Below are 23,818 nucleotides of genomic sequence, written 5' to 3' on the forward strand. Positions count from 1 at the left end.
CTGACGATAGCTGCCGATATCTTTTACGTACGTGATTATAACAACTCGTGTAAATGAGCTATCGAGTCGTCGCACGCCTCTATTTCAGAACTCGATTAATTTTCATTTTCGAAGAAGAGCATAATTCCATCTGTGACGAACTAAGTGCCTATACGTATATAGTGATTTCGCGCCGCGCGCGCTAAAGCGAGGCGAGAGTCGCAAAAAGCACGAAAAGGGAAACGGGAATAAACGGGGCGTGCGAAAAGATATAGCGGAATAAGAGAGAAAGGGAGAATAAACAGGTGAGGTCAAGGAGGGATGACGGTTAAGGGTGTATTGCCGTTAATGGTCAATTTCAGCGTGAGAACAGATTTAAGGGAGCGGACGAAGTTTACTTTACGCAATCGCGCCGTCGCGATGACGAAAGTCTTCAATTAAAAGCGGGGGATGAAACGAGAGAGTTCCGCGAAGGCTCGTGCCCAACCTTACTCTCGAGGATCCTTCTAGCCGATTACGTCATAAAGTGCCGTCGTATTCTCCGGAAACGGAACTCCTACACCAATTATGTGATAGACGATAACGAACCGCGATTCAAGACAGTCGTTGTGAAAAAAACGAGATGCATTTTGGAGATGCTTTGTGCAATTTGGAGAAGATTCCTCCTGAAGAAATTCTTTATAAGTTGTATTACGAATCGTTGAAGATAAAGGGCTTCTCGTTAATCAGAAAAACTCAGAAAGGCAAATAAGTATCGGAACTTTTAATTTAATAAGCGTCACTTCAAAGGAATTTTAATTTTAGTCATCGCGTTGACGAGACGACCAATTTGGAAGTTGAAAAAGTTACATTGACTTCTTAACAACGTCCTTGCGTCTTGCTGAATACTCTAGATATAAATCAGTAAATATGAAATATCTCTTCACCCAGAATTATGGAACGTGTTCACGAGAATATTTTATGGATAAGCCGATCAGCGTTTTATCGAGGGGCCGCGTATGAAAACGTGCTGCACGTCTCTTCGCGTAACTTCGCGCAATCAAACGTCATCGACGAATCGCGAGTTCATCCGAGCCTGCCGATTTAAACTCTGAGATCACGGGCATCGTTCATAACCGAATTTACGCGAGCGCGAAATCTCGTCATTCTCCATCCCACTCGATCCAATTAGCCGTCGTCGCCGACCTCATTTGCTCTATTTTAATTACGACCTTCATTCCGACGAGTCCACGCTGATGAAGAGCATCGCTGTCGGCGAATCAGTAGTAGCAGAAAACGAAATATCCATTTCAGATTACAGTGGCGCGATACCGTTGTCGCGCAGCACATTTTTTCGCGAGTCCCTTGCGTCTGCCCACGCGGCTATTAAAATGCAAATGCGCGAGTCTCGCCCGCAAGGACGGTTCGTAAAACTTGTCTCTCTTTAATATCTGAAACATCTTAAAACATCGCCAATAATGATACGCGATATTAGTCGTAAAGCGAGTGTGTTACGCAATAGTCCGGCGAACGTTAACCCAGAAAACGACGCATTTTATGGAGTAGCTGAAAATATTTACTCGATAGTTAATGCGCCATGTAAGTTTAATATTTGTGACTAGCACGTGGGACGCGCCTCTCCCTTTACTCTCTGCGATCCTGGAAGAATCAGCGGTAGGATCAACGGAGGATCGCTGCAATGCGGTTTCTCGCGTTACGCGTATCCCGATCCTCCCGGTCGCTGTTCACCGAAGATTACGCGGGTTTACCGACTGTCACGGCCGCGACTGTCAAGGCGATGCAATTTTTGTCGATCTCCCATCTAAACATGACAGACGTTAAATCGAATCTTCAATGTGGAAAAGTCCGGGAAATCGAGGTTGATGTCGTCATATGAGTGGCAGAAATAATTTAACGTACCTGATGCGGTAAATTTAGAAAGTAGTGATCAACACACTGAGAAAAAAAATTTGTTAATCCGAAAAAATATTTAGTCCGATACGTGCAACTAAACATTTTAGTTATAGTTTAACTAAACATTAGTTTCGGTTAATCAAGAATTAATTAATTCAACCAATGTTTAGTTAAACTAATTAAAATGTTTAGATGAACGTATCGGACTAAATATTTTTTCGGATTAACAAATTTTTTTTCAGTGCATATATTAATATCTAACGTCTGTCATGTTTAGATGGGAGATCGAAAAAAATTGCATTGCCTTGACGCAATTTTGACAGTCGGTAAACCCGCGTAATCTTCGGTGAACAGCGGCCGGGAGAAAATCGGGATACGCGTAACGCGAGAAACCGCATTGCAGCGATCCTCCGTTGATCCTACCGCTGATTCTTCCAGGATCGCAGAGAGTAAAAGGAGAGGCGCGTCCCACGTGCTAGTCACAATATTAAACTTACATGGCGCATTAACCATCGAGCATTTTCAGCTACTCCATAAAATGCGTCGTTTTCTGGGTTAACGTTCGCCGGACTATACGTACGTATAACACACTCGCTTTACGACTAATATCGCGGATCATTATTGGCGATGTTTTAAGATGTTTCAGATATTAAGGACACAAGTTTTACGAACCGCCCTCGCAAGCGAGACTCGCGCATTTGCATTTTAATAGCCGCGTGGGCAGACGCAAGGAACTCGCGAAAAAATGTACTGCGCGCGACAACGGTATCGCGCCACTGTAATCTAAAATGGATATTTCGTTTTTATGAAGGTCGATAGTTCGGGTCATGGCTTGCGCGGATGTTTTAAGATGTCCCGTATAAAGCGAAATTAAAAATATATCGCATCATAAGCCAGCAGCCATAAAAGATTTATATTCTCCGAAAGATGGATGCACGTGATGCTGCAGAAATGATTTGCTTTTTTCATATCTGTTTTTATTTCACCCGTTTCTCTATTTTCTGAAGAAATCCGAGTGTCTCGTACGCGTACGTTAAATTGTTTACGCGATACCTTTATCGAAAACATTAACACTCTTTTCTTCGGTGCCTATATACGCAGGAAACCTTGCTAGCCCGCGCGCTTCGAAATTCGGAAATCGGAAAACGTTTCATTGCTTGAGAACTGCGAAATGCTGCCGGAATCTGAAGCGATTCAATTCTCGCTGTACTAATCGATAGGCGGTTCGCATTCGAGTTTCCGGGTAATTAATCGCCCGTCGAACTATACCTACGTCGAATCGGCGATTTCGGCGTTAACGCGCGGCGCAGCTGCGATCTTACGCGATATTGTTGTTTATGTGATCGCCGAGACTTGACGAGGATTGATTAACCAAGGGGTTAATTAATGAGAACTTTATTTGATCACGTGGAACAATGCCAGTTTCGACCTTAGATAAGTTATCTTCACCGCGGAACCGCGCGCTCGTAATTGACGTCGGAATTTTGGGCGGGAATTTAGGGATTCGACAACAAATGGGCACGGCATTTTCCAAGAATAAGAAAACATATTTCTTAAACGGACAGACGTCGCGAATAACTATACGAATTCAGTTAGACGTGAGAATCCATACTTTCGCAACGTTCCATCGCAAGTTCAAAAGCGCGAGACAAGAGAAGCACAGAAGCTGAACGCGCGAGCTAAAGGCAACTGCGAGAAAAAAAAATTCGTCGAAGAAACTATCGTTCGCGTATGCAGGAAAAACGTTTCGCTCTAGAAGAATTCATAGCCTTGAATTACCTCCAGGAAATCAAATCGCGACGTAATACACCGCGTCCTTCCGAATAACGCGCAATGTTTGTTTCAAAATGTACGGAAGAGGTATCGCATGTCGTATCACGAGATAAAGATTGACGTGTGTCGCACGACTTACGTCGGGGACTCCGCGAGACTCGCTACATAAAGCGAAATAAATGGAAGAGGTGACATCAGCGAGAAGTAAGATCATATGCGGAACGATTTAATACTCGTTCCGCATACGACACTCTCTCGTAAAATAAAATACGTTACGGCCCTCGGCTGCGGGAGAATTCCGCGGGATAATATAAAAGCGCGCGGATATACATATATCGTCCGCAACGTCACGATAAATTCGTAGAATGTCGGAATCAGAGAGCGCGCAAAATCAGGGGAAACGCGTCGTATCGAGAAATTCGCGAAGAATTGAGCGGAACGTCGCGGTAGAATGAAAGATTAAGCGTAAAACGGAGCGTGCAGAAGACAAATTCATCTAAACGGGACAAATAACGTGTCGAGATGTCTACGAAATCTCAAATTAAATAAGTTACTTTAAATTGTTGACTCTTTTAACGTCGATTATTCTTTCGTGATCGATGATTTACTTGTAAGCTTAAAACTGTCGTAGCAAATTGAAGAATACAGTTGACTAAATTATTATTATTAAAAATGTGTCTAATTTTCATGTGTTTTATATTTTATATTTTTGTTATCATTATCAATAGATAGCGCATGATCATATAAGGTGTACAGAGAATCATTATATATACTTCTGGATTTTGGCAAAATTTTTTTTAAAGCTTTTTCAGTAAGTTTTATTTATATACCAAGGACTGAGAAAATAATATTTTATATATTATATATATACCTATATATATATATATATATATATGTATATATATATATATATATTTAAAACGTATTTGTATATTTATCTGCCCCTCTTTTATTTATACGCGACAGAGTTTAAAAATTTCGTTACTCAATCGCACTCTTCTATTTTTGGAGAAAGAATCCCATAAGCCGCGCGCGGTACGTACATGGGATCTTATTTATATGCATGAGCGTGTTTTCGGGATAGAACGTATTGCGTATTTCGTAAACGCGGTATCCTTGAGGGTCGCGAAGAGCGACCCAAAGCCTCTGCGGTGACCGTGAGAAACAAACTTTCGATATTTTTCGGTGATCGTAGTGCATCACACGTGTGTTCCTCTTCGGTGGACAATTTTCATCTCGCGTGCCTTCATTCTCGTTCCGCCACCGCGACGACATATCGTGGTGACGACACCGCAGCTGCGAATCCCTACGAGACCGAGGGTGGAATAAAATCGAACGATCAAAGACACCCAGGGATCGGCTCGGACCTATCGATGGGTAAACAACACGCGCGACGGAAGTGTATACATCAAAGTATGTACAGAGAGGACGAAAGTATCGGCGTCCTCGATACCGTTGCGCGAAGGCGTAATTGAGTTTTCTCTTCGAATTCTGCGATCTGACTCGCTCTCTCTTTCTCTCTCTCTCTCTCTCTTTTTGAGAGAATAAGTTGTTGTCGTTTCTACCCACTTTCGGAACGTCGTCGAAAAATCAAAAGAAAGAAAGGGAGGAATTGTATAGTGTTAAAAAAGTAATTGACAAGCCGAGTATCGAATTTCTCAAGCGAACCTTAGATTTCTCACCAAGCGGGGATGAAAAGGAAAAGCGGATATATAAGGGAACGTGATCCTCAAGCGCGACCATAACTCGCGAGTTACTCCTGGCGGATATTGTCATTGAGCTATTATCGAGCAGCCTGGTCCCTATCGCGCAAATCGCCTCGAGTGCTTCCATCAGTCAGGATAATTGTGCCTCGTGGAGTCCCTTTGACGGCTAAAAAGGATTCGACACGACGACGCACTCTGGATCGGTATAAATATCCTGTTTTCGCCCTAAACGCCCCGAGATGTGTGTAACTCAATCACGACCTGTCGAATGAAACCGTTATATCGCTTGCGGTAGAATGGAAATCGTAGTCACTTTAGAAATTTAGGACGATTCAAGCACAATAGGGGAAACTTGAGGACTTCAAGATGATAATCAAATTTATTTGTTCAAGATATATTTGTGTAATCGTTGAATTTTATCTTCTGCGTAATTAATGACGGACATTCTACTCCCGATTTAACAAATTATATTTCAGTAAGTCGGTGCGTATTTTTACGAAATCTTTATTTCCTACATAAGCGTCATGTCACTTTAATATACATTATATTTATTTTAGTGTTTTCATCGACGGATACACGTCAGAACGACGTGTGCGATTTTTGGAAGTTTTTACACTAGATAACTTGTTATTATTTATACGAATGTCTATATGTCTACAACAAAACTGCCTCGAAAACAATCGACCATCATTGTGCGAATTATTTATAAAGGCGTACGTATGAGCAGGAGCGTTTTGCTATTTTCGGAGGAACCGTAAGTTATAAGAGTTTTCTGAAGAACCATCTGAAGGAAAGTGTCTCGTATTATTCTTATACGAAGTGGGTTCTCGAATAAATGCTTTTATAGGGAAAATTTTCTTCAAACTGTTCTCAAAATGGGTGGTTTACCCTTCACACATTGAAAGTATTTCAAGACTGATTAATATTTATAATGTTAAAAAGTACAACGATTAATCTTCACTTCTGTTTTTCTTTTTGGAAAGATTTTAATATTAAAGGAAAATATACACTTTTGACATAATTTCGGAAATGAAACATATCTTTTGATCGATCACCTAAAAGTGAAGAATTTCTGTGAAGAACGATTATACTATATATGTATTAAACATTGTGCAATTTACATGATTCGTCCGTAATTAACGTAATTATTTTTAATTGGTCTTACAAATGGTTATTACTTCTCTCTAACTTTAAATTGGGCAGTGACACACTTAGCTTTTCGTTATAAAATTAACGCCAGTTGCATTTTCTTCCCTATTTCCAGCGTCGTCTAAAGTTACATGTCGTTTGAGGACAACTTCGCTTAAAACCGTCGTATGCAAAATGACGAAAACTCGTTCTCCTCGTGGCCCAGTCGTTCAATTATACCTCACGCGTTCTGTCGCCAATAGCAGAGAGAGAGGGAGGGAGAGGGAGAGGGAGAGGGAGGGAGGGAGAGAGAGAGAGAGAGAGGGAGGGAGGGAGAGAGAGAGAGAGAGAGAGAGAGAGAGAGAGAGAGAGAGAGAGAGAGAGAGAGAGAGAGAGAGAGAGAGAGAGAGAGAGAGAGAGAGAGAGAGAGAGCAGGCGAGAGGAATCCCTTCGAAGAGACACATCGCGGCAGTAAATTATTGCGACGAGTGAAGGGAAAAGGGGGAGCACAACAAGTAAATCGTGATAACGAACGACGAGGGTCCCTCGAGATACAGCAGGGGGGATTGATTCCACACATAAATCGATCTTTCGGTGACCCGCTTCGTCTATACACGAAGGTTTCTCCGGAATTTATCTCCCAGGAAGTCAGCCGTATACAGTGCGTTTACATCCCGCCACGCCACGAGTTCGTTAATGGCAGATCGGCCATCCTTCGCTGATGTGTCACCCTCCGCTTCGCTCGCTCACCCTTCTCTCACAAGACGCGTCTCGCGCATACCGGTGCATTTGATTGCGGCCACAAATTTGTTTTATTGTTGGCCGTTTGCGCACGCCCGCAATAACACGGATCGCATTATTCGCGCTCGCAATTCCGAGGCGTTCAGCTTGATCTCCAAGCGAGTAATTGGAAGATAATTGCGGGGAGAAAGCTAGATGGAACGGGGGATACTTGGCGCGAGATTGCTTGCAGTGATAGAAGCAGAATAATTTATATGAGTTCACTGTTCTGTCTAAGAAGTTTTGATGATCGCATCGAATGATATAATTCTGAAGGAGAAAAGTGTTTTCCCCTTTTTTTGGAATGATACTAAGAAGTATTGTGTCAAAAACTGAACTTTATCTACTGCTAATTAGGCGAGTATTGCAAGAACAATATATATAGGTGGTTTTTGAAGAAATAGGATAAATTTCTGACGAAATTGATTATTTAAAATCGCGATTTTCTGCTCCAAAAGAGAGTCTCTCATTTGTCAGAAGGGCAAATACATTCTCTAGTATATAGAGATATGATATAAAGATCTAGTATATAGAGATATGATATAAAGATATATCTTAACTTCTCAACTCCCACGCTGATTTCCTAGACATAAGCTTCCCAAGTGGGACGAACGGTTTGCTTCGAGCAAATAAGTTTTATCTTCTTGAAAGTTGTACGTTTTATGTATTTATTTGTCTCAAATATAAAAGCTTATACCTTAAAAATAAATTCGAAAAATCCACAAAACATATCAAAATTTTCTGGCAAAATTATTCTAAAAAAAATCATTTATGGGGTGAACGGCTCGTCCCGCTTGGGAGTAGAAAGGCTAATAATAATAAGGTTAATAATTTATTATTATTCTTCGATATAATGTGCAGACTAAAAATCGCACACGTAGTATACGTTTCTCATGTAGTCACCAGAATCAATTTTCAAGATGCCTTTTTTTAATACACAAACGTCACTTTTTATCGTTACAGGTGCGTTCGAGGTCGCTAACACAGCTGGACTCCCTGGGCGGCAGCATGCTGGACACGGGGGAGCATCATCTGGAGAGCGATACCTCGCAACAGCAACCCCATCAGCAGCCCCATCAGCTGCAACACCACCCCCTCGGCATCGAGTGCAACCGGATTCGATTTCTCGCACCGAGCGCGACACCCGCCGAGATCGCGAACTCTAATCGCAGGCACAAGCTCTCGCGATCTCAGGTGAGTTTTTATCGGCAAATATTTGGCAAATGCCTCTTCGGTCACACCGGGAATGATTCGCGACACGCTTATTTTCCGGCGGAATACTTGAGAGCACTTCCTGAACTTCCTCGCTTACTCCTCTCAATTTAAACTTCGCGAATATCTTGCTGCGGTTTTTATAATATATAATTTATAACGAAACATCCCTTACTATACATAATCTCTCCCTTACGTTTTTGTATCTTTGTTATTAGCGTATCATTTTTAATTAAAGGGAAGAAACTTTAATTCAGTTAACGGTAAAAGTCTCAAATAAGACTTTTTTCCTCGGCCGAAAACTAAATGCATACCACAGTTTTATAACAAAACAGCCGAAGTTTCATTATTAAATAACTTGGCAATTAACTCTGATTGTAAGTTCCAATTATTCACGTGCCACGGGCCTGATGTAAACGAAATAGTGACACGTGTAAACGTCCGAGTGTGTTACATTCCGGTACAAAGTTGTTCGAATTGTTGAGTGAATTTTGGCGATAATGTTTGCCCGGAATGAGACATACGAAAGTGTATGCGAGGATAAAGCAAAGAGCGGCAACGAGGATTGTAATTGGGATTTGCCGTTAGTAAACATTGTTCGTTTTTCGAAAAACATTTTCCACTTTCAAATAGAAAAAGTTAAATAAATAAAATATAACAATTAAAAAATTTGAAAAACGTAATCATGAGCTACGTTTTCCTCTTTGCTAGAGTATAAACAATATATTTTTTTAATTTTTCTATATTTTAATATCTAAGATTTAATATTATAATTGGAAGGAAAAGGAAGAGATGAAGCGAAGTAAGAGATAACTCTGAAAGTTACTGCGAAATTAAAAAGAGTCGATAAAAAGTGCTTAGAGTGTGAGTTTAAAATATTGCGCAAATTAATTAACGCCCGGTTGGCAGAACGAGATAAGGTGTTTTTTGTATTGCTCAAGAGTAGCGCCTTTCACAGAGTGGAAAAGAGATAAGAAAGTGACGAGTGAAGCGAAATGGCTAAAATTTTTACGGCGATGCGAGTGATTACACGACACCGCGGACCGAGGAAGCTTTGTTCTATTTTCAATGTAATTTCGTTGCGTTCGCGTGATTGTCACATGGATGCGGGATTATGCGGATTGACAAATTAATTTTATGGATATATACGGCGACGTTTACGCGCAGCGCTATGCTAGCGTACACAGCAAGAAAATGATAACAGGCCGGCTGGTATAATGAAATGTCAGAAACTGCCAGCAATGCCAGCGGAACAATTCCCTAGTACAATTAAAGTTAGTTTGATTATCTCCCTTTGTTAACGAATGGTATTTCGTAATTCCTATTGCAACGCGTGACATAATGTACTTATTAATCCTGGAATCTAATTGCGGAAAAGTCAAATACAACTCCATTCAGAAAGGAATGTTTACAAGATTTGCTATTTAGCATATAAAATGCAAACGCTACGAAGAATTTTTCTTTCACAGTGGATTTGCATTCGTACCTACAACAGTTATCAAAAATATTTCAAAGAAATGTCAAGCCTCTTTCATTTTATTTTGTTAAATTTCGATATTATATTTGTAGGACATTTTTATTTTTATCGCTTTATTTTACTATTTTCTTTACAGAAGTCATCCTTTTCCGAATCATCTTGCATATTAAATTATCCGTGACATATTTTATTTGTTATAAATAATATTGTGTAATAAAGCGTATAATTATTTAAAAGGGTTTTTATACATTGCTAACGCTCTCATTTGCATCATCTGCCTGTTAATTTACAGAGATCGGCGATAAAAAAAAATATGCTAATTGTCGTAATAGTTTCTCTCTCGAAAGAAATAAAATAATGTTGATTAAGGCGATAAAATGCTGCTGATCCGCGACATAGATACGACCTCTGTAACACCCTAAATTACAGTAAATTACAGTAAACGCTTTTCTACACCGTTCTTTTATCGTCGACCAGAAGGAGGAAATTAGTTCTGCCGTCACTCGACGGGGCGCAAAATAATTGCGCATATTTTATGTCGCCTATGATGGAAATAACGCTTTTGCATTACTTATGTTATCGGAATATGCAATTAAACGCATAAATATGGATGGTCCATTGAAAGGTCGTTAATTGCATATTACTGTCCCATTGTACACTCAATCCGAATTTCATTGCGAATTCAGCGACTGACATAGGATCTCCATTTGGGATATGGGGCTGCAGTTTGGACGATGTCCGAGATGCTTTACAGCGAGGCGTCGCTCGGACCATCGGAGGTATCTCTCAATAGTGCGAAGAATCGAGTTCTTCTCGATTGTATTCGCGAGTAAAATTGTACGTTAAAATGTGCAACGCGACCCGGTGCATATCGTGTAGCAGACAATCTACACATTTTGATATGTACAGGTGGATACAGTTTCGCTTGCGAGCATGGATATCACGTTACGATTATCGTGTACATGAAATTTACCGGTGTTGAGTGGCGAAAGGATGAGAACACACGGCCGAAGCGGAAGTATTGCAGTTTATCACTTGCATAATTTTCGTGGCCACTCACCGTGCATTTTCCATTCAGTTATCGGCTTGAAATTCGTGCTCGAGCAACGGAAGATACCTACATCTCTGGCTGGTCCCGCAAACGGCGCGAAAGATACGGACGCAACGCTAATGTTTCTTTCAAACGTTCGCGATACAATGACGACGAGAGCTCGCTTTGGTCGTGTTTCGCTTTATCCATTTTATTCATTCGTCGCGCTGGGATAAAGCGGAGTAGGAAGAGAAAACTCTCTCGTTATATCGAACTTCTCGCGTACGCGAGATCCCTTTATTTTCATACCGGAATGTGTGTATCTTCCTCCCCCTCTTTCACTCTTGAGTAAATGTGCCGTAAATATTTCGCGTTGCACACGAGGTGATACGATCTTCGCGCATATATGAATGTGGTTACGTATAACATTTTACGGATAAGCTTGAAACAATTTTTCTCGTAAAACAAACAAAAGTGTGAGCGATTTGTTAAACACGAGCGATTAAAGGAAAAGAACGAAAGCGCCTTAAAACTTTCATGAAAGTAAAACGGCAACAGAATCTCTAGTACGCCAGACAATTTGAAATAACTTCGGGTAACTTTACTTTAACGGAAACTTAACGCACTTACAATTAGTCGCACCTAGCGCAAAGCTGCGCTAAACGATCAATCGCCGTCGAGCACGCGCAGGCATTCAACGTCCGTTGCGAAGGGGACGAGCTTCTTTGTGTAATCCCCTCGGCGAGCGAGTAGCCGCCGGAATACGAAATCTAGACATCCGGAGGAACTACTGCGCAGCGCTGCAGCGGCGAGAAAACAAGACGAAAACAGGACGAAACATGGAATCGCTATTAGCCGGATCCGGTTTCGTAAAACTACGAGTATTGTGTACAACGCCGGACGATGGTCGGAGAATATTCCACGCGTCCCCGTGTGGAATACTTGATGAAACCGTAACACACCGCAACTTATTACAGTTTCAACGCAATCGTAAAGAAACAAAATTAGTATACGTTAATTTTCGACGTTAATTTGGCTAGCGTACGTAATGAGCGAAGTAAAAGTTATTTATCAGAATACACGCTAAATGCATGAAGCAAAATTTAAAAGCCGCGCGGACGCTAATCGATTCCTAAGACGTCGTCTTACCGGTCTTATAATCTGTTGTATGAAGTGCATTTTCGAAAAGGAGCTCATAGAGGATGCTCATTATATAGTAAATACGAACATCGGTTAATTATATAAGTATCTGAAGCCCGACTGTGTGTTATTAACGAGGTTTAACATCACCGACGAGCTTTGCCGAGTGAATAACCGCAATCAAAAATGTATAAAGGACACAAGGGAATTTAAGCTCAGTGTAAATCAAGCATTAATAATGATTTGCGAACACTACTGTATATTGGGCCATCGATATTTATGTGGTCGTTAATAACCATCGATATTTATGTGGACAATAATAACCAAACGCTGAACATAATCGATATAGCTATATCTGTTACATTTTTTATCTACAATAATTTAGATAATGAAATTACAGTTTGGAGAATATGTGGAAATAATTGCATAATTCTCTCCGCCCTCTCTCTCTCTCTCTCTCTCTCTCTCTCTCTCTCTCTCTCTCTTGTTTCTCTCTCGTGCGATTTTAGATAATAAAATGGATTATATGTCGCTCAGATTTAATGAGGATACGTTGGAAATTACGACGGTAGTTTTAAACACGTAACGTACTTACATGTTTAAAATATTGTCACGGGATAAATTTTCATAATTATCGTTTTTAATAAAAAAAAATCTGTGTCGCCAATGTATGTACAATGACTTACATTACTCGAGTACTCGTGTTTCTTATTTATTTAATAGAAATTTAGATTTATATGCAAATATATAAAAACTGTTTATAGGAATTATGCTGAAGAATTGTTTCGTTTCTTATTTACCATTACTGTCAACGTGGCTGCAATAATTTAGCAATTACAATGTAAATAATTCATAAGGAGAAGCACGTGCCGTAAATTATAGTGTAGTACAAAATAGTATAGCAGGTCGTTTATTCGTATACGAAAGCGTCAGAGCTGAACGAGCGTATTCCGCGTTGCAAAATTACCCGGATTTACCGCACTCTCGCCGTCAAGGTCGCATCTTAATGGGCATAAAAATCTCGACGAATCGCAAGAGAGTGCGAAATTACTGCAATTTTCTGCCACAAGTGGTCGGCAGAGGCCTCTAGAACGTAATGGCTCGCAGGGGGGCTTTTTTTTAAACCTCCGTGGAGTAAAGTCGGTGGTTCTCGTGGCCCGTATCAGCGTCGTTTTCGAGAAATGAGATCGAATTAATAGATTAGACTGCGGTTACAACGAAGTGAGCTTTTAACGATACGAACGAGTAGTAATTTGCAAAGTACAGCCCGAGCTTTACCGGTATCATCCCATGTGGTCCAATGTCCTCGTAAAGCTTTCTAGAGAATTAGAAGGTTTTCACATAAAAGTACTCAATTACGTCATTTTTTACACATCTCGTTTTGAATGTGAAATATCGGCTTGATAAAAGAGATCGATTCAAAATTATGATTTTACAATCATTTTAAAAGCAACAGTTGTTCGCCATTGTAATTAATTTTTATATAATTTATTTTACCATGCATTTTTTTCGTAGTAAAAAATTTTATAGATTTATTCTTCAAATTTAACACTAAATGGCGCTTTATCTTGCTTGTATAAAAACTATCGAATTTTATTTATAAACTGCAGTAACGGCGCAAAGTCCATTTCGGGAGAATACCAAACCGCAAACCGGCATGTGCACAGATCGATAGGAACGAAAGAGTAAACACTACATGAATGAGGTTTACATCTATACGTAATCTACTGAAATATAAGTGGCCGCGTAGGCGTTGATTTGGACTACTTGCAGCTACGCCTACACGTACCGCCTATGACGTAAAAACATGAACGGCGATACTTGTGCGGGATTGCTACGATAGAACGAGCATGTAATCAACCGGCTATCAAATATAAAATCGCAAAGAAAATGTGCACAGAAAATCTCGCCGTTGATATTCGCGATTCGAACGTATAGATAGTTATGGAGCGTGATCGATGAAATATTTTAAAAGCTCATTGTCTCTCTTTACACAGCGTTATATAATTTTATTACAAAATTTCGTGCGATTTAACAAAGTCGTGACTAAAGTCGAAACATATTGCTAGTTTTATTCAAGTCACGTAATAATATATATACGACGAAAATTGAGTTTGTCAAACTACGGCGCTCGGATAATTTTTTGCTTCCCCTCTTTTAACGTCTTTTATTAACGGTGAGAATAGATTAATAGTTTTCTCACGTATGAATTATTAGACAGAAGAAAAATTCGTTGGAAAAAAAGTTTCTTGAAAGCAAATTTGAGTTATTTACGAGCGCGGTGTTAAGAAAAGCACAATTAAAGTAATTATATATATCGCAGAAAATATAAAAAGAAATATTTCCTAGTATAATTAAGAAAAAAATGTAAGAGAAAAATATAAGGTCATCTCATAAGAAAGAGAAAATAATTTCCAATTTAATCATATAGTTATATAGTAGAAAAAGCATGATGATTAAAGAAAAAGTGATTGCTCGGAAAAAAAATTCACTTCCGAGTCAGTCAGATGTAGTCAACACAAGTATTTTTTTTATTTTATCATGTTATTTATACCGTATGTTTTCGAAGAAAATGTGGCATAATTATTTTGCGCGTTCAAGTTTGATATCCCAAAATTCAAAATGTAATGAAAGAGCCATGAAAAGTCATTATGAAGGCAATCACCATAAAGAATGATAAACGGTAATGTTTATACAATCTCGCTCCCTTATAGAAAGCGACGGAGGAATTTTCATTAAGCATTCACACGCATGTTAGTATCATTGTCACGAACTTCCAAAGTATTTATCTTTCGGAAGGGCGGTGAATTACACATCCCCGAAGGGCAGTAACAGAGTCCCGCTTCTCTGATTATCCCTTACCGAAAGCCGAATTGATATTATGCAAACGTGGATCAGCAGTACTACGATTGCCTCCGGGACAGAGCCCTGCAGGGATCTAAAAATAATCAATTTCAATGACGACACACAGATACGAATCGAAAGTATGTTGACAACAGACGAGATTATCTTCTCTCCTAATTTCGTGTTTACCAAACGCGTGCCTCATCATATAAAATCTACAGGCAGAGAGAAATTTATGATATGCTAAAAAATTTTTGGAACAGAAGTCTATTTTACCAGCTTACAAGAATTAATCTTTATTGGTTTATTCTATGAAAAGTTTCCATTTTAAATATTTCTTATTAAAATCTTCGGATCTTAATAAAGTAATCTAACACAAAGAGTGGAAAACGAATAAGTTATGAAAAGGTTTGTGAAAAGTTTATGAATGAAAACTTCATTTTTACAAAATGTAAAATATAATATGTTGAAGCCTTTGTATTTAATAATAATACATAGCGAAATAATGTAGCAACAAAATGCTTGTTAAATCTTTATATATCTGCTTTGATTATAGTATTTGCTAAGCAGCTGTGATTATTTTGGCAATTACTGTGGCATTTGGTTAAATCTGTTAATCTATGTTAACATTGTACAGTTAGCAAATCAACTTTCCGATGCAACGCGTGGGTACTGTAGCATGTAGCGCGCATACTTTCTAAGCCTTTATAATGGAAAGGAAAGTTCGATAATACAAACAAAATTTCACGGAGGAACGGCATGTAAGCCCTCGAGCGTGATGTATACATGTACAGTCACTCTCTTTCTCTTACGCGATTATACCATCAAAATTATATAGCCGAAGAAACACTTGTGTAGCTAACGTGCCTTATACCTCGTTATGCACCCCACGTTGCGAAGTTCGCGACGCGCGCGAGATGTGTTATGACTTACGACAATTGCAGTTATACAGGGCGACTTTGAGACCCTCGGGGTTTCCATTGCGAGAAACAGGAACAACAACGACCGCCCTTCGCAGGCATGATTTATGTACATGATCTTGCATGTAACCGGCGCATTCAAGTAGCGAAAAGTATGTTCTCTCCGCGCACAGAACAGTTGTCGTTTCGAATTTATTTCGAAGAGTTATTAGGAAATCTCTTTTTAAAGGTCGAGCGACAGTCAAGTTTTCGTGATTCTCACGAACTCTGTTCAGTATCGTGATCTGCCAAACGGGATTATTTCTTTTCGTTTCTCTCTCGATAAGTATTCTGCTGAACGCGTGTCGTTTGTAGCAGCGAGGTAAATTAATTCGCGGCGATGACAAGCAACAATCTTTGCTTTCCGCGACGACGATTACGCCAATGCTGCGCTTTAATATTTAATTCCACGGGCTGACTCGCCGGCCTATCCAGGTGACTCGAATTTATGAGAGCGCCGCGTCCCTGCATTATTTATGAGGGAAAAAAATTGAGTCGAATGGGCGAACGTGGCGGCAATATTGAATCCGGGCGTCCAGGGTGCGGAGTAATCGAGGTAACGCGAGGGAAAAACTAGCCAGGCCAATTTTCTAAGTACTCGAGATGCGTAGTAAAGATTGTAAACGACACATGAATGACGCGTTGCGCATCGACTTGGAGCTATCTGCGTAAAAGATCGCCAGAACACGTACAAGTACAGAAATATTGCATGAACGTTCGTGTATTCATAAACTCTTCATATATTACTAGATTGCTAAATAGATAAACGTCTAATTTGTTTGAAGCTTTACTTATCGCGCGCTGAAATACGCGAACCTCGAGACTGTGATCGCTTATAATCATTATTATATAATATTTTAAAATATTGTGGCTTTTTTCTCTCTTTAATGTCTCATTGCGAACTGAACATTAATTTAAACGAAACCTGGGACGAAACCTATGCGTTCAGCTTCGCTTTAAACCGCAATACGCAGCTTACTGGTTACATCCGATCTTAAAGCGATTACGGTAAAACTAAAAGCCGGCTCTTTGTGCGGCGAAATCGGCTGTAGTTTTCTTTAGAGCGTAATCCTGAAAGAGACGCTAATCAGCGGAATTAATTGTTAAGTTTCTTGTGGAATCTATCAGCGTCAGATATTTATTAATACATTTAAGCTGTCGCTTCTACGCAAAAATGTTTTATCTCGCAGATTTGGCGATATGTTTCATGTTCCTGCGTGGTGTACCCAATTATTGACTTGAATTAATTACATTAAAAATCCAATATATGTATATCACAAGTTTTTAACTCTGTATTGATCTACATCATCTACAAAATTTCATCACGTATATTTTGTGCAAATTAAGATAACTTTCTTTTAGACATAATATAAAATAGAAGCAGATAGGGTAGAAGTCGTCGTACAAGAGCTCCCTGTGAAGTGAAAAAAGAGAACAGTCTGAGCTTATCATTTACTTATATTACTTTCTTGTTCAGAATTGTGCTCTGTTAAATCTCATTTGCGTTGACGATGAGTGAAACTTTCGCCAGATCAAGAGAGTTATCCTAAACCGAGATTTCAATTACGAGAATATTAAGATCAGCTTCAGCCCGAAGAGATAAGATTAATTGTGCTTACAGGCGTGCTTCATTCTGATTACAGGTATCCAGTAACGAATACTTCAGCGTCAGTTTCGAGGTGGGCGACGACGCCGCGACTTCGTTCGACCGGGAGGAGTTTCTGCCGGCGACGCGGGGAACTTACCTGGTGTGAGTGAAGCATTATCGTACTTCTAATACTTCGCGCGTCCGCGTCGTCACCGGGGACGATAAATTTTCGCGCGTGTCGCGTTGCGAATGGCAATGCGACGATATTTATAGACGCGCAATCGAAACGCAATACGCGCGGGACCGATCATCCACGTGGATAATCGCTGCGGTCACGCGGCTTACGAAACCCTCGCATTCGGAGTGTCCCGCGTTGGTAGCCGAACATTGAGGAATGTATATTAACGGCGAATATCGCTGCGTCACTCACTTTGAAATGGCATACCACTATTTAAAATCTGACGTGGGCAATATATATGTGTGTGTATATATATATATATATATATATATATATATATATATATATATATATATTCGTATACACGTGCATATCTAGCTGGGGGGTTGTCGCATCAGCCAGTGATTTATAGCGATTTAATGCCGCCGGATATGTTCAATAAACATGAACGAGGCGCGAATGGACAGTCCTGTTCGAGCAATATGTGTCGCGGCTAGAAGGAGAAAATATCTGGGAATAAAGAAGAAAAACGACTCTGTGCATTTTCTTCATACGGAAATTAAAGCTCGGTGGACATTATGTAATAGTATGTGGGAAGCGTGTTCGAAATAATAATCGATAGCAGCTGCTTTCAATTGAATGAACGTTATTTGCTTTTCAATGAAGAGCCAAAAGGTCAATATTGAAATTAATGTGGCGAAATTAATGTATACAATATATTACAAATGTGTGATTTTATGTTAGAATTAATATATATGTTCTATCAAAATTATCATTACTATTATTTCTATCCTTTGTGTTTTTCAAAAATCTTGAACTGATTCTTTAACTTTTCCAATCTATGAAGTGACAAGTTACATTGATATCAATTAAGCTTAATGTGAAGACTTAGAGGGACATTATAAACTTTATTTATTTACAATGCCTTGACGTCATACAAAATTCGATACCGAATTAATATTGCATTTTATGTATAAAAAAAGTATCAATTTCTAAAGACGGAACGCATGAAAGTTAAAAAAAAAAACGATATTTGCGAGTACAAGCACCACTTTATCTGGCTGGAAAGCTGGCAAAGCCTATAAAACGAAAAAAAAAATTACACCGGGTGGAAACCGGACTGTCAAACGTGATGACGATTCGACCTATAAGTACTTTGAACGAGCCACGTGCACCGCTTTCAATTTCATGGCGTTGCGTCATCGGTTTACTCCACTTGCATCGAACTGCGACTTTGTTTCGAATTTTTAGCTCAACCATGACCGCGACATATATCCATCTTTTTTATTTGATATCTTGCTGCTCGATGAAATCTATCACTTGAGCTATCTCTGGATAAATAGAATTTGACACTCGAAACGAATATATACACACAAAACACATACACATAAAAAGGATGTATGAAATACATTTATTTAGAAAAATCACAGGTGAATTATTGCGACGAGAATAATACCCACCCGAAGTTGCGCTTTCAAAACATGAGCACTCAAGAATGAAGCTTTTGTTTTAATACATGTTACTGTTAACATTGAAGAACGAAGGGTGCGCGGTGTAAAAAGAAAAGCTGAATAATTGGAGGGTTGTATAAAGCGTGCATGAATAATTAATTTCTTATTTCTCTCCTCCGGATTCTGCCTACGGAATGTCGAGCTCTGTGTCACTGTCTGCAACGTTACGCCTCCTTCGAGGGAGGATCCTTTGTTTCATCTTACATTATTCCATTATTTCATTAGGCACTCCTCTTCCTGCTTTCGGAATAGACCGCCGAAAAACCCGAGTGATATCCAGGAAACGAGGGAGTAAATTTTAGATCGCTTTTTCTATCGAAAAAAGAGCGACCGGTAATATAAAATTACAACGTCGCGTCTTTTTCCTTCAGTTACTCGCCGCGAGGTATAACTTTTCATTAACATTCACAGAATGTTTACGATATTTGACATCAGTTTACCATTATTGTCATATCAATCATCATCGTTAATAATTTCACTAGAATCTTCAAATAATTTGTTAAAAATAATTCGAGTGCAATAAATTTTAGCAATTAAATTCCCGCACTCGTAAACTCGTTGAAACCCATTAAGCTCTCCCAACTCGTGATGGTTTCCAACTCTATTTGGTTTGCCATCGCGCGTAAAAGAATAACTAACGTTAATTAAATTCAGTTACATCGATAACTTGCCGAAATTTGTTTTGATCTTTTCACATTGTTGATTATGCAATTTTTCTGCTTGTTTCGCGAGTCAACGTCTTTACAGACTCTCGTAAAAGAGTAAAATTTTGGGCGATTTACATCATCATAAAAGAGCACGTGGCAATAATTTCGCGTAATTTGGCGAAGTTCTCGTGTTCGCAGGGTGAATGGAAAACGAGGACGGCAAGTTTTATCTCTTGAGACGAGGGTGCGCGTAATAATTTCTGATTCCTCCACTTGGCAACAACTTAGCCGTCTTCTCTAGTTATCTAGCTCTGTCCGTGGAAAGCATCGACGTTGATGTACATGTACAATATTATGAACATAATCCTTTACTTCAGCCAAACTGGTAGTCTTTATTTAAAAAACAGATTAAAAAAAATTGACGAGTTATGTTCCAATTTTCTGAAAAAAAGACTTCTGCGCTCTTTATCAATTTTCAAAAGTCTTTCTATAAATATTCGCTTCTCGTAATAACCGTCTCGAATATTGAAGCCACTTGATCGCTGAACGCTAAATGACCACTCAAATGAGCGGAGCTTTTCAAAAGTTCGGGGCCGTTTCTGAAACAGCGGCGTGTTAAAATAAGTTCTCATTCATCTCCCGGGAAATGTTCAGTCAGGAAATTTTGCCCACTGATTCATTACTCACTCTCGAAAAATCGCGGAAAAGTTCGAGAAGTGCGCTTGCAAAACTATACGGGACAGATTATTGGGGAATCGCGCGTAGTGCGCATCCTTTCATAAAATAGCACCCTTTCATTGTCGGAGACAAATTTTTCTCAATCGCATTAACAATATGTCTCCGCGTTCGTGAAGAAACTCCTCGCGGATAAACGATGGTGTCCATGTATCCGCATTGATTAAAACAAGCAGGGCCAGAGGTTGGATAAATCGTCAAGATAAATTGAACCCGCTCTCGAGTATGAGGCGAGGCATTTCCGGTGCGTGACGCGATTTATTTCCCCTGTCCAGCACGGCGGTTCTATTATAACGCACCACGACGAACGTGGCGACGAACTTTGCCTATTTATTTCCGCCCGCAAATCCACTCTCCCGCGTCGATACCGTGGTGATAAATCGGTACACCCTGTAGAGCGAACGAATGTAGGAAATAAGGGCTGACCTCCCGACGATCTCAAAAATAGAAGTACCTTCTACCTTCCCTTTCCCCCCTTCCTTCTTCTCTAATGGATCGTCGGATCGTCCCGGAGGGATCGATGAGAGAGATAGGAGGAGTCTCGTCTCCTTTTTCGCGAATGAATCTAAAAGGGGATTGGATGTAACGCGGTCGATCGGCATATCTCCGGTCGGCGTTAAACAACGTCGGTTTCATGACGGTACTCGATTTAATTTTAATAGAATGTTCCTCAACGATCGTCATTACGTGGTATATTCCAAGCATGTTTCTACAGTATACGAATTAATGGCAAAAAACACTGTTACACGCACGTGAAATCGGTGATTTCGGAAATTCGCGTTCCAAAAAATATTCTCTCTCGCAGAGAAAACGTTACGTTGCAATGAGAATCGTATATCACTGCGTGGATGGAAATAAATTTCAACTTTACTGTGTAATTGACGAATAATGTGATCGTTTCACCAGATGCGGCGAGCCTGAAAACACATTCCCTTGAAAATTTTATGAAGAAATAGCGGAGAAGTAATGATTACGAACCATTATTGATCCGCGTAGGCGGGGAACAAGAATTTTTCGCATTGGGGGCGAATTTTAATCTCGCGACGACGATGGAGGATGAAAGATGTCGATGTCGAGTATTCTGAAACTGATCCGCCCGGGGATCGACCGCCGTGAGATAACGGAACAATGACGTCGTGAGCTGCGCGGACGGCGTGCATTTTTCCCGTCCTCGCTGTATAACGGAAAGGAAGAAAAAAAAGAGAGAGAGCTTCCACGCGTTTCGTATCTTGCGAATACACCGTCGCTTGCAATGTTCTTGTACATACATTAAGTAATTAATTAATGTACTCAATGTACATAAATAATTAACGCGCGTATTCGATTACAGGATTGAAATTGAATTAGAATAAATTCGGATTGAGAAACTCAGCAAATATATAAAAGAGACTTGACTGAGCGGAGAAGAGAATCACTTTCTGATTTGCGTATTGCGTATCATTTCTTTTTATTCCGGGTGTTCATATTACTCATTGAAAGGATGCCAGAGTTCTTTGCAACCACGTGAATTGAATTCCTTTTTTCCCCTGGACTCTCGCGTTACCGTCTTCTCGCGGGAGACGGTAACGCGAGTTTTATTTTAATCCAAGCTGTAACCGGGAGATCATTACAAGCGACGCAAGAACGACTCGCGCGATCCGAGACAAGAAAAATCTTGCCGATGATGGAAAACGATACTTTTCATGCAAACCGCGTGTCGCGATCCCGGCCGCTCTGAAGAATGAAAATTTTTTCGCGGGGAGGACACACAGAGAGAGACGCGACAAAGGCGGAGCGCACGCGGGCTTTGTGCAATTCTCGGCTTGCCGCCTAACAATGCTTGGCAATTAAGAGTAATCCAGTTGAAAGCGTAAGGCGCTTCCGCGCGCGGCCACAGCGACGGATTACTCTAGTATTGTCTTCGCGTGATACCAGCGCGTTGTTCATTTTTTGATACTACTTGTCACGCTGAACGAGTATGTTAGTCGAGAACATGGCAATCTCGAGCGAACTTGATTGAAGACACGAATAGCACGGCGATGATGTTTCGAGTTGTTTGCGAGTCTGACAATTAACGAAAGTCAGGAGGATTTAAATGCTTTTTAAATAAAGACTGCCAGTTTAGTTGAAGTAAAGGATTTTGTTCGATTTATTACTCACTGGCGAAGAAAAAGTATCTTATCTGTTACAATATTATGATTCGCGTGTCGCGTTAAACCAGGTTTGGTTTAATGCGAATTTGCTGTTTTTACGATTAGTTTTAGTCAGGACGAGTCCTCGGTATCTCTTCGGAATGTACATTACATTCAAAATGTTAAAATAGCTCGCGAAAAATGGACGTTTTACGGCAGTTTTTTTTTATCATGATAAGAGCAAATGCCTTCGTGAAATTGATGCTTTCGCGAAAGCATGGTATGAAACGTCATTGAGAGATACAATAAACGTGGAAGTCAGATCGAGTACCTATCCCGTTGAAACAGGCCGGCCAGGAACTCTTGATTATCGAAGCAGACGTGCAATACGAAAAGTTAAGAGTAACCGTTCGAATAAGTACTTCGAAACTAACAGAGTTATTTCAAGAAACTGGGGTAGAGATAGATACATCCAGAAACTATATGTAGGATATATTTAAAAAAGTTATCCATTAGTGCAACAAACAATAGTAAAGAATAAAGTTTATTGAACGATATATTTTTGAGGCGAGAAAATGGTAAAAATATTATTTTTGCAGAGGAAAACAAATTTGATGTCTTGCAAAGTGACAGTAAAATCATAGTCTAGCGTAGGACATTCGCATGAACAATTAAAACTTAAAAATTACAAAATGCCTATAAACAATAGGAAGTTCTGCTTGAAGAAGAAATGTAGCATCATTTTATAGCATCGCATATTAAAGAAAGAAAAGATTAATTATAACTTTTCTGCGCGCCTAAGATATCTTCTCTGATTAACCAACTCAAATTTTTTCTTAATTTTCTCGTATAATTGTATATGTCTTAACATTCTTTTTCATGCAAATTCTACCTGATATATAAACGAGTTAATCCCTCTCGTTAAAAATTAGAATGTGATATTTTGCAGCCAAATTTATTTTTGAAAGGCTATATTACATGTTTATTATACACCGTTTCATTCAAAGTTGAAATACTCTTAAAAAGTGCGAGATATTCCTCTTTGCGGATTTCGCGTGAAGCCTTTTTAAGAGAGATTCCTTTAATCATCGTAATCCGATTGAGAAGCGCCTGAAATTATCTGTACT

General features: G+C 39.6%; 1 protein-coding gene across 7 annotated transcripts in view; it reads left to right on the forward strand.

Annotated features, from left to right (window-relative positions):
* The window catches only part of LOC139812023 (uncharacterized), a 227,997-nt gene that overhangs the window by 46,249 nt on the left and 157,930 nt on the right, over nt 1-23,818 (forward strand). For 6 of the 7 annotated variants that reach the window (XM_071776631.1, XM_071776633.1, XM_071776634.1 and 3 more), the window contains 2 exons: nt 8,223-8,453; nt 17,565-17,671. In XM_071776631.1, coding sequence (XP_071632732.1) covers nt 8,223-8,453; nt 17,565-17,671 — 338 coding nt within the window. The remainder of the gene's footprint in view (nt 1-8,222; nt 8,454-17,564; nt 17,672-23,818) is intronic. The other variant, XR_011731805.1, reaches the window with a different exon arrangement.

Source organism: Temnothorax longispinosus, chromosome 4, assembly GCF_030848805.1.
Source record: "Temnothorax longispinosus isolate EJ_2023e chromosome 4, Tlon_JGU_v1, whole genome shotgun sequence".
NCBI classification, from domain to species: Eukaryota; Metazoa; Arthropoda; class Insecta; order Hymenoptera; family Formicidae; genus Temnothorax; species Temnothorax longispinosus.